The sequence below is a fragment of the Myotis daubentonii genome, chromosome 1 (assembly GCF_963259705.1).
Source record: "Myotis daubentonii chromosome 1, mMyoDau2.1, whole genome shotgun sequence".
Classification (NCBI taxonomy): domain Eukaryota; kingdom Metazoa; phylum Chordata; class Mammalia; order Chiroptera; family Vespertilionidae; genus Myotis; species Myotis daubentonii.
In genome coordinates, this window is record NC_081840.1 from 110,834,022 (window position 1) to 110,846,192 (window position 12,171).

A 12,171-nucleotide genomic window follows, 5' to 3' on the forward strand; every position below is an offset into this window, starting at 1 on the left:
GTTTGCAGCTGGTCACACCCCCTTCAGGGTGGGGGTCCCCACTGGGGTGCCTGGCCAGTCTGGGTGATGGGGTGAGGGCTGTTTCCAGGCTGGCAGGTGACTGAAGCTCCCAACTGCTCCTTGTTTTCTTTTTTCTTTTTATTCTGGGCCAGCTTTAGCTCTGAGGCTTGGCTCCAGCTCTGAGGCCTTGGCTGCTGAAAGCAGGTATCTGGTTTGTTTGGGTTCTATAATCGAAACACTGTTTCAACTCCAGGTCTGAGATCCCGGCTGGCTGAAAGCAGGTTTCTGGGGTTTTGTTTAGCTCCTATATTTGTAACAATGTTTCAAACTGCAAGCTCAGAGGCTGGCAGCGGCAGGCGGGGTATGTTGGCTTCCTCCATCACTGAAGCAAGCAAGCCTCATGTTCACTTCAAGCTGCCTGGCTGCCAGCGCCATCTTGGCTGGCAGTTAATTTGCATATCGCCCTGATTAGCCAATGGGAAGGGTAGCTGGCTAATTACCATGTTTCTCTTTTATTAGTTAGGATTATCTTCCTTCAATTACTGTCTTCCACCTCTGACCTTAGCCCTCCTGGTAGCTGGAGACTCAAAGTGAAGAGTTGGGCAACTGCTGTCTGGGCCTTTGTTTGTGTGGGTAGGGCTGGCTCTTCATGGCCCCTGCTTTTCCACAACCTGCCCATACCTTTTCCCCATCAATCTAAGGGTTGTTCTCCAGTCTCTCTGCTCATGAGACCACACCCCTGGCAGGAAGGTGGCTGAAACTGGGAGGGGCTTTTGGCTGGAAAAAGAGGGCATTTCTTCTCATAGAGAGCCTTTTTCATAATGTTCATCCTAGCCCAGTGGTCGGCAAACCGCGGCTCATGAGCCACATGCGTCTCTTTGGCCCCTTGAGTGTGGCTCTTCCACAAAATACCACGTGCAGGTGCGCACGTACAGTGTGGTTGAAACTTTGTAGCCCATGCGCAGAAGTCATTTTTCGGCCTCGGCGAAACAAGTATACAAGACGAGTGTGGATGGGAGGGTTGGAAGGGGTTGACCTCAGCGAACGTACCTCAATCAGATTGAGGACGTTTTTAGCAAAGCCCAGTTTAGGAGTACCCTAATTAAGTTCATAACAATGTACCTACCTATATAGTTTAAGTTTAAAAAATTTGGCTCTCAAAAGAAATTTCAGTCGTTGTACTGTTGATATTTGGCTCTGTTGACTAATGAGTTTGCCGACCACTGCACTAGACCAATCTGGAGGACATTCTTTCCTTGGTTCCCAACACCCAGTTGGTCATTGTGACACCACGATCACTTCTTACCCTCTGACAGGCAGATTGGTCTTTGTATCGTCCAAGTTCATCCCAGGACACCAAAGGGCCATGGCTGCTGGAATGGGAGGATCCTGACAACAGTGTCACTAGGGACCTTCTGGGATGCCTCCAAGAGGAGCTGGGGTGCATCCAATATGCTCCCCAATATGTGTGGGGAGCTTTCCAATATGCTCCAGGCCAGGTCTTCCTGTCTGCTCATCCAGGAGACAATATTTGCTGTTGTCAGAAATTGGTGCTGGCATCAGGCATTGGGAGGGGAGTGAGAAATGTGTCCCCACTACCTTCACAGTCCAGTGTAAAAAGACTGACAGATGTATCAGTGTATAGTAAAATGCACCAAGAGTTCCACCTATGGATGCGGAGGAGGCAGCACTGGGGTCTCTAGCTAGAAAAGTAGCAGCAGTGGAGCGAATTCCAGGAAAAGTTTCCCAAGCAGCTTTCCATGGTTGGGGTGCTGGGTGCACAGCACGTGAGTCTGGGCCTGGCGGCTGCGGCAGGCTAGCACAGCTTTAGCACTGGGGGCTGCCACTCTACCCTGAAGCCAGCGGGGCACCGCTAACGGGAATGACGGGATGCGGGTTTCATAAAGTACACTGGGCAGCAGAGCAGATGAACTCCCGAGGGCCGTGGGAAGTTAGTAACAGGACACTGGGCTCCATGTCCGGCCCTCACTGTACGGCAGTTCATGGAGGGCAGGCCTATGGCTGTGTGTTCATCACCATTCTGAGCCCAGACCTTCGTGCTCCATGATATCTTAGTGCTATAGACTGAACGCTTGTATCTCAAATTTATGTTAAATCGTAATCCCCAATGTGATGGTGTATGATGGTGGGGCTTTAGGGAGGTGATGAGGTCATAAGAGTGAAGCTTCATGAAATGGGATTAGTGCCCTTATAACAGACCCCAGAGAGCTCTTCCTTCCACCACCTGAGGACACAGTGAGAAGACATTTATGACTCTATGAACCAGGAAGCAGACACCTGCAAAATTCTGGTACCGAGTTTCACCGACTCCAGGATTGTGAGAAATAGATGCTTGCTGCTTAAGACCTCGTCAACGTATTCTTGTTATAGCAGCCCAAGCTAAGGCATGGAGCAAATGCAGTCAGGTGAGGCAGCCTGGGAAGGCAGGGACTCCTTGTAGATACCTGCTCTAGGCATCACACACCCAAGAGAGGAGGGTTGGGAGTGGGAAGGCCCAGGCTAGTGTGGGTGCTCTGTCCTGTGCCAACAGCATCAGCTGCTGCCCAGGGCACCGCCACAGCAGGGATTAGGCTCACACACCCTTCAGCAGCGGCTACACTTTTCTGCTGGGCTGACAGGAGTCACCTGTGGTTCCTCAGGCTGCTCAGTCCCTGCAGGGCAGCAGTGAGCAGTGGGGATACGACTCATCTTCGGGGCTAATGGGTAACCTCTGCCTGCAGCCTCCTGGCTCTCTGGCCATACCTCCATGGTGCCCTGAGAACTCCTGCCTTTATAGTTGTGAGGGAAATGGTGAAGTCAATTTGAGGCTGGGAAACAGGGGACCCAGAGTTGTGTTTTCTTAAGGAAAAAGGAAAATAACGCGTTGACCAGAGTTTGAATGGTTTAAAAAAGTGTATTGGAATTCCAATACTAAATAAAAACATGAAATTGTTTTTTTAAAAAGCCATAGAGTTTACAGCATCAACTACAGAAAAGGCCAAACAAGTGTGTACAGCAAGTAGTCCCAGCAGCCCTTGAGAGCCCCCGCAGGCAACAAGGCGCAGACACATCTGTTCCAGATGCTCCTGAAGGAAGCTGCCGAGCAGCTGCTCACCTAGGACATTATAACACATACAATGGCTTCGTTTAAAAAACCACAGAAAATGTAAGAAAATGTATTAAATTGTGAAAAGGTGCAATTCAGAATAGCTTTCCTTTTTCTTAATTCTAAAAAATCCCCAACTTTGAGCAGTTACTTTATTTAAAAATAGTCCCCACCCGCCCCAGCTCTGTGGCAGTGTCCAGGTACCAAGGTCCTGAGGTAACAGGTCTTAAGATTCATGGGAGGAAATGCCCTGAACACCGAGCATATGTTTCTTTGGGCGAAGGTGAGACAGTTCCTGGGGAACCAGCCGCCTGGTGCCGGAGTGCTCTTTTCAGGGTCAGTTAAGTGCGCTGGCTTCGCAGAACCCTGCCTGGTAGCACCATCTGTGAGCAGGGGCGCGGCAGCAGGAGTTCCAGTACTGCACTTTTCATTGCCCCAAAATAATAAATACAAAGAGTTCATCGTCTAGAGCAGCAGTCACCAACCTTTCGGACCTCACGGACCACCGGTTCGTGACCGCTGCTCTATACTGCCTTCCACATTCTCTCCTGGGGATTTGCTGGGGAATAGGGGAAAATGCCTGAAGGGCAGTCTTGTATTTTTTCGTAATATATTCTTAATATTAAAAAAACAACCCAACATCTCAGCTCCTTACCCTTTTAAGAAAAAGAAAATAAGAATTATTTGCAAAGGCAAAGGCTTCTGTGTGTGGCCAGGCCATGCAGTGTACCTCAGAAACCTCCTGCCGCCCATTCTAACCAGGGGCTTAGCTGAGCTGCTGGACGGAGGGGCAGCTGCCTCCTGGGCCCCTCACCACTGTCCCTGTCTGCTGCTACCTGAAGAACCACGTTCAGAAAGGAGTGGGAGCCTCAGGGGAAAGCAGCCCCTGCAACATGGAAGGGAGAGCTGGGCTGGCTCAGGACAGGAACTGGAGAGAAGCAGGGAGTCTTAAGTGGAAACAAAGTTCCTTCCTTAACCCTCAACTTTCCCAGTGGGAACAGATGACAAAAGCAGGAAAAAGGCCCACCCTGTTTTCTGACCACCCAGGAGCAGGGCTGCCCTGTCTACAACACCTCTGGCAAGTGGGAGTACAGTCCCTGACTGCTCGGCATGGCACTCTCATCAGGATCTGACCAAGACACAGGGCAGCTAAATCCTCGAACCCACCTATTGCACAGAAGAATTTTTTAACTAGGTCCACATGAAACTCCAGTTGCAATTTAGTGACAATAGAGATGGACACGCCAGGAAAGGACAATAATATAGATGCTTCCATTCTCCGCAGGCTTCTTGAAGAAAGTACAATAGAAACACTCACAGGAACTCAGCAGCCCCTCCACTTCCTATTCCCACCCCCCCCCACCCCAATACTGAAACTGCACAGAAGCAACAAACAAGTTCTTTCAATGTTACATATCATTCAAATAGATCTGTAATCTCACAGTGATGAGAGGAGAAAGTCAGGCCTTTAATAATTATAATTAAAAAATAATAAAAAAGCTTACAAACAGCAATGCAACATTTCCTCCCCCCTCAAAGTGATGGGTTAACAGCTGGTAGAGGATGCAATGACTCATAATTAAAAACAAACAAACAAAAAAACAAGCCAACCCCTGGAACAACCCACGCTGCTGATGACTTTCCATACATAATTCAGACAAGTTAAATGTCAACCACTTGTGGAGACCACCACGACTTCCTTGGTTTGACAGTGTTTTTCTTCTGAAGGTAAAATAGGACGCAAATAAAACTGTACATAAATGCCAATGTCTACACTCTGTAAAGGCGATGCAGTCATGGCACAGACACAGCCTGACCACGAAGTGAAGGGGGCTGTGTTTCTTGCCTCTTCCCTCGGTATGAAACTCTGGCCCATGGTGCCGGCCCTGCAGTGTGCCAGCGGGTGAAGGGAAGCTGCCTCGACAGGGGCTTCTTCCGGGCCGACCAGAAGCAGCCCCACGAGGCGCAGGCTTGTCTGTGTTCACGCTGTGTTCTCAAGTGCTGTCTCTCATCCTCTGTATAATCCCTTGTTTCTAAGCTGAGTCCCAAGACTTCTAGACTCAGTTCTGGAGTCATGTCCTGGTGAAGGACGTCATGCTGTCGTGATGGCGTTAAGGTCCTTCATTAGTCCTTCCAGGTGGGCCATCTCTTTGGTCAGCTCATCTGGTTCATAGCTCTACGGAAAAGAGAACACTGTTACTGGGTGTGACCCAGGAGCCATCCAGAAGCCGAGCCCAGAGAGAGCCTTAGAGCCTGCAAAGTGCCGACAGACTAGATGATGGAAACCCCGCTGGCCCAGAGGGGCCAGACTGAAGGAGGTGCCAAGGCCACTGAGCCCCTAGGCCAGCAGCCACTCATTTCTTCACAATGCAAAATGCCCCTCCTCCGACTCTGTCCAGGGTCACAAGATGCTCAAGTCTGCCTAGGTCTCTGTCACAGTCAGTGTGTCCCATAATCTCTGGGCTCCAAGCTTTCCTCCTTAGAGTCCTGTACTTGGAAATGTGGAGTTAGACGTATTTATTAGAACGTAAGAGGGAAAAATCAAGGAGAGGTCCTGTTGATTTTTAAAAAATATATATTTTCATTGATTTCAGAGAGGAAGGGGGAGAGCGATAGAAACATCAATGATGAGAATCATTGATCGGCTGCCTCCTGCACGCCCCCTGCTGGGGATGAGCCCACAACCTGGGCATTTGACCTTGACTGGAATCGAACCTGGGAACCTTCAGTCCACAGGCCGATGCTCTATTCACTGAGCCAAACCAGCTAGGGCGGCCCTGTTGATTTTTGGTGTGAAAGCATCCACTTAGGCACCTTCCCCTCCTGCATCCTGCTCATAAAAGGTCAGGAAGTGTGGGACTGAAGGATGAAAGAAGCTGTGGATGACTCAAACCAAGAAGAGAGGAGGGGGGGGGGGGGGCGGGAGGGGAGGGAGAGAGAGGGAAGACTAAAAGGAGAAAAAAATCACTAGCTGGGCTGGTGTGATAAGCTAATCCAAGATACATCAGAGTGAGTATAAGAGAAAGCAGGTCGAAGCTTCCACACAGTTCCTGGCTCAGAGAGATGCTCTGTCAAGCGTGTCTATGGAGTGAATGAGAGAACCGGCCTCATACTCTGGGCCAGCACAACATCAGCGGGACCTGCACACTCAGGTCCTGGGACATGCTCCTGGATATCTGGCTGGGCTGATGGCCCCATGAACTTACACTTTCGGAGTCTTCCAGCATCCTTGTGGTCTCCTGCACTTCGGGGGCACTGGGAACCACCACGGGCATAGGAGGCCTGCTCCTTCCTAAGGTCCCAATGGAGGCCGTCTTCATCGAGTGAATGTGATGGTTCAGAGCTGAGGGGAAAGGGCACTGTCAGGTGTGTAGTTAAGCTTGCTCCACCCAGACCTCGTGAAGGGATATACCCAGTGAGGGATACACCCAAACCCAGTGAGCAATCCAGCACTGAGAAGGACCTGGAACAAGATGGAAGGAGGGAGAAAGCAGGGCATCCAAGAGGCCAGAAGAAATATTCCATTTGGCTTTAGAAAACTAACCTCCTAGTCTAGTGGGCCTCAAATATAGTGATCCACGGACCCCTTGCAGGATATATGGTAGATTAAACTCTTTTGATAATAATACTATGGTATTTTTTGCCCTTACACTGATGGTACAGAAGCAACAGGACATAAAACTGCTAGAGCCCAAGCACAGGTGAAGGCAGTGGCCCCAAACTGTAAAGTCACTCACTGATACACACTTGAAGTTTAAAAAGCAGTTTAACATCATTCTTTATGAAACAGTAAAAATTATTTTATTAAATATGGACCTTGATTACACAGCTTTTAAATATTCTATATGACAAAGTGGACAGTATGCACACAGGATTGCTGCTGTACACCAAGGTGGGAGGGCTGTTCCCACCAGACACCCTGGGCAGCCGGGGTTGCGAGCTATACTATCACTTGTATCATGGACTTGAGCATTTGGCAGACATTTTCTAGAAAGTGAATGAAGTAAGCCAGTCACTTCAAGAAAAACAATGGACAGTATTTAAATTTCAAGTAAAATTAGAGTTTTTAAAACCCTGCATCTAGAAATAAGATGGAACGACAGGCAGCAAGATAGTGTGAGTGAGAGAGCGAAAGGAGAGTGTGTGGACGTGCGGGGCATGTCTGTATTTGTGAGTGAGGGACAGCTATGTTCCACAGGACTGTTGGGGACTGGTGGAAATCTCTCCCGGAGCAGCTGGCTCTGCCGCCACAGAGACCGCGCCATATTGAAGGAGAGAGCGGCTGTGATTGGAATCCCAGCCTTACCTTCAACCAGGGAGACCTCGGATACCTCCCGTGACCCTACAACCACAACACCCAGGGACCAGCTGCCTCAGCTGCGAAGCCACGAACACCGAGACTCCAGCCTCCCCGGCCGTAGGCGCCTAAAAAGTTTGTCCAGGGGGAAACAAAGTGGCATCGAATACACGGACGGGCCCTGTACCTTCTCACAGAGCAGATAGAAGGAACAGCTGAATCAAATAACATCCACCCAGAATTGGCAAATTAAACACAGCTGGTGAGGCAATCCGGGGATGAAAAGGTCAGAGATGGCCTAGAGCAGTGGTTCTCAACCTTGGCTGCACATTAGAATCACCTGGGAATCTTTTTAAAATCCTGATTTCTGGGCCTCATCCTCCGGAAATTCTGTTTCGTTACTAATGTTGTGGCCCCACCCCATAACAAAGAAACAGAATTTCCAGAGGATGAGGCCGAGAAATCAGGATTTTAAAAAGATTCCCAGGTGATTCTAATGTGTAGCCAAGGTTGAGAACCACTGGCCTAGAGAGAGGTGTGATCTGGGATCCAGGTTGGAGGGAGAAACGTGCGCAGGGGGCACTAGAGTCTCAGATGGAGACTGCCCCCCACCAAATTCACGGCCCTTGGGGTCAGTGTAGCCCTCGAATGTGGAAGGGGGTCCACGGGGCTGCTGGCAGAGGGGGGCTCTATGGGTTCTAGATATAAGCCCACAGCCATGGGAAACTGTGCCCAGAAAGGCAGCCTGAAGTTCTATATCGGCCACGCAGTGACAGGTGAAAAAGACACGAGTTGGTGCAGTTTCCTTGCCTTTTTTTTTTTTACCTCCTTGCTTTTGCATGCTAAGCCCAGTACATGGGATCTTCCAATTAAAAACACTCACCAAGACTGCAGGGGAAAGTTGTTTCTGTGGAAACTGGGGATCAGAATAAGGAGAGACAAGCAGGAAACCGGCTCTGGGTCAGTTGTCCCTCCAACCCAGTATTAAGTGCAGCAGGGAAAGAAGAGTGTAAACATTGGGTAGAGGAGCCATTTAGTCCCTGAAACTAATACAGAAACACTACCACCCAGGGGTTGTGTCAGAAATTGACTCTTGTGTAAATACAACTGAAGGCAGGCTGAGAAACGAAGTGAGCAGAGAGATACCACCTGCTTGAAAACAAGGTTGTGGCTTATGACACAGAGGAGCTGTGGATCACAGGGAACTTCAACACTGTGCTGACTACCTGACAGGAAACAGACATGCCAGGCAGAACAGTAGAGGAAGTGAATGACCTTCACTACTTCACTTTTTTATTTTTTATCTTTTACTTAAGAAACTAAAATTTTTTTTCTCATTTGATTTTATTTTTATTATATTTTTAATTATTACTACTACTACTATTACTTTACCTTTTTAAAAAGTTTTATTGTTTATTTTATTTTATTTTATTTTATTTTGGGATTAGTGTTCTACATTCTATTTTTCTTTTTTTTTTTTAGCATTATTTTACTGCATCTCAATTATTCCTTTATGCCAACATTCTCTTCCTTATGATTCCCCTTTTTCGTCCTATTTCTCTTACCCTGTTCCTGATTTAGTTTTTCTCTATACTTTCTTTTTACTCCCTGTTAAAAATTGATCTTACTCATATATCTAATTTCCTCTCCCCTGCTCCAAGTCCATGCACACTTCTCTTTTCTCTTTCTTCACTAGCCAAATATTTTTCCTTTTTCTTTCTTTTTGTCTTGTTGGTTTGATTGTTAAGTTTTTTTTCTTCAATTTTTTTCTTTTGTTTTCTGTTTTTCCTCTCCTTGCTTGTTCTCTTCTTCTACTAATAGCTTAATTCCAATCTCAACTCAGGCCTATCTACTCTCTATTCTCTTTTTCCAATAATAGATGAATACATAGACAGATTAAAGAATTATTATATATATCTATATATGTATATATATATATATGTGTGTGTATATATATATATATATATATATATATATATATATCCTATCTAATAGAAGAGTAATATGCAAATAACCCATCACTCCAACACACAAGATGGCCGCCCCCATGTGGACACAAGATGGCCACCACAAGATGGCTGGTAGGGGAGGGCAGTTGTGGGCGATCAGGCCAGCAGGGGAGGGCAGTTAGGGGTGATTGGGCTGGCAGAGGAGGGAAGTTAGGGGCGACCAGGCCTGCAGGGGAGGACAGTTAGGGGCAACCGGGCCAGCAGGAGAGGGCAGCTGGGGGTGACCAGGCCAGCAGGGTAGGGCAGTTGGGGGAGACCAGACTGGCAGGGGAGTGGTTAGGGGGTGATCAGGCTGGCGGGCAGAAGCAGTTAGGGGGGCAATCAGGCAGGCAAGTGGTTGGGAGCCAGCAGTCCTGGATTGTGAGAGGGATCCCAGATTGGAGAGGGTGCAGGCTGGGCTGAGGGACATCTCCTCCCCATGCATGAATTTCATGTACCAGGCCTCTAGTATATATATAAGTTTTCTTTTACATATATATTTTATATATATATATATATATATATATATATATATATGTATATATATATATATATATATATATATATATATATATATATATATAATTTCTTTTCTCTTTTTTTTGTACTAGTATTTTGTTTTTTACTTTTCTTCTTATACACTCATTCTCTTTCTACCTCCTCTATACTGAATTGTGGCCATTTTCCCATTCATTGAATTCCATGACCTAACCTTTTAGAAATAAGCTCTGCCTCCTCAGATTCAGCTGGGTATTTGTTGATTTGGTGTTTGTTGTTGCATTTTTGGATTACTTGTTGTTTGCATTCATCTCAGGGTGTTTGTTGTTTGAATTTTTTGGATTTACTGTTGTTTTTTTGAGTTTTCTCCCCATATGCATATATTTTTCCCCCTTCTTTTTTTTTTCTCTTTCTTCTATCTCTTACATTTTTTCCTTTCCTCAATATCATTTTTGCACTCTTTTCTCTCTCCTAATTCTCTCTTCTCTGGTAGTCACCTTTGTTTGGGGCTATTGGTATCGTGAATACATTTGTGTTTGGTGCCCTGTGCATTGTATCTTGTTGTTTTGTATTTCGTGCCTTTAAGTCAATGCAGGAGAGAGAGAACTACATAACCAGACTCCCTGAGAAGAGTGAACATGGGGAGACAAAGGACCAGCCCCCATACAAAAGAAAAGGAGGAATCACCGGAAAAGGAAGTAAATGAAATGGAGGCAAGCAATATGTTAGAGAAAGAATTCAGAGCAGTGGTCATAAGGACACTGAAAAGGATGGAAGACAAACTCAACAATATGTGTAAGAACCAAGAGGAAATCAAGAAGAACCAAAAAGAAATGAAAAATGACACTACTGCAATAAAGAACACAATAGAAAGCATCAAGAGTAGACCAGAAGAAGCAGAGGACCAAATCAGTGAGCTAGAAGACAAGGTGGGAAAAAATACCCAAGCAGAGCAGCAACTGGAAATAATAACTTAAAAAACAGGAGGAGAACCTAAGGGAACTTTGGGACAACATGAAATGAAATAACATCCACATAACAGGGGTTCCAGAAGAAGAGGAAACTGAGCAAGGAATAGAAATCCTGTTTGAAGAAATAATGACAGAAAACTTCCCTGATATTGGGAAGAAAAAACTCACACAAGCCCAAGAAGCTCACAGAGTCCCAAACAAGATGAACCCAAAAAGACGGACACCAAGACACATAATTCAGTTGGCAAAAACCAACGACAAAGTAAGAATCTTAAAGGCTGCCAGAGACAAACAGAAAGTTACCTACAAGGGATATCCCATCAGACTATTGACTGATTTCTCAACAGAAACACATCAGGCCAGCAGGGAATGGAATGAAATATACAAAGTCATACAAAGCAAGGGTCTGAATCCAAGAATACTGTAACCAGCAAGGCTATCCATCAAAATTGACGGTGAAATCAGAAGCTTCACAGACAAAAAGGACTTAGGGAGTTTATTACCACCAAACCAGCAATGCAAGAAATGCTAAAGGGTCTGCCGTAAAAAGAATAGGAAGGGAAGAGGGAACACAGGCGTAAAGAATAAAAATGGTGACAAACAACTACCTATCAATAACTTTAAATGTAAATGGATTAAATGCCTGAATCAAAAGACATAGGATAGCTGAGTGGATAAGAAAACATGGCCCATATATCTGCTCTCTACAGGAGACCCACCTCAGAACAAAGAACTCATACAGACTTATGGTTAAGGGATGGAAAAAGGTTTTTCAGGCAAATGGAAATGAAAAAAAAGCTGGGGTAGCAATATTTATATCTGACAAATTAGACCTCAAAGTGAAGGCCATAATAAGAGATAAGGAAGGCCACTACATAATACTAAAGGGAACAATTCAACAAGAAGATATAACTCTGGTAAACATATATGCACCCAATACAGGAGCACCCAAATACATAAAAAAACTTCTGGAGGATATCAAGGGAGTGATTGACAGCAATACAGTCATAGTAAGGGACTTTAATACCCCACTAACAACACTGGGTAAATCCTCTAAACAAAAAAATCAGCAAAGAAACATCAATCCTAAATGACTCACTAGATCAGATGGACTTAATTGACATCTTCAGAACATTTCACCCCAAAGCCACATAATATACATTCTTCTCAAGTGCACAAGTCATTTTCAAAGAAAAACCACATATTGGGACACAGGCAAAGTCTTTTCAAATTCAAGAAGATAGAAATCATATCAAGCATCTTCTCAGATCACAATGACATAAAAGCAGAAATCAACTACAATAAAAACAA

The 12,171-nt window shown here is 45.8% G+C and overlaps 1 protein-coding gene across 11 annotated transcripts in view; it reads right to left on the reverse strand.

Annotated features, from left to right (window-relative positions):
- Window positions 1-2,894: 2,894 nt before the first annotated feature.
- Window positions 2,895-12,171, reverse strand: part of NEO1 (neogenin 1) — a 266,972-nt gene continuing 257,695 nt past the window's right edge. For all 11 annotated transcript variants that reach the window (XM_059657710.1, XM_059657782.1, XM_059657763.1 and 8 more), the window contains 2 exons: window positions 6,313-6,449; window positions 2,895-5,282 (listed from right to left, as the gene is read on the reverse strand). In XM_059657710.1, coding sequence (XP_059513693.1) covers window positions 5,199-5,282; window positions 6,313-6,449 — 221 coding nt within the window. In that variant the 3' untranslated portion in view covers window positions 2,895-5,198. The remainder of the gene's footprint in view (window positions 5,283-6,312; window positions 6,450-12,171) is intronic.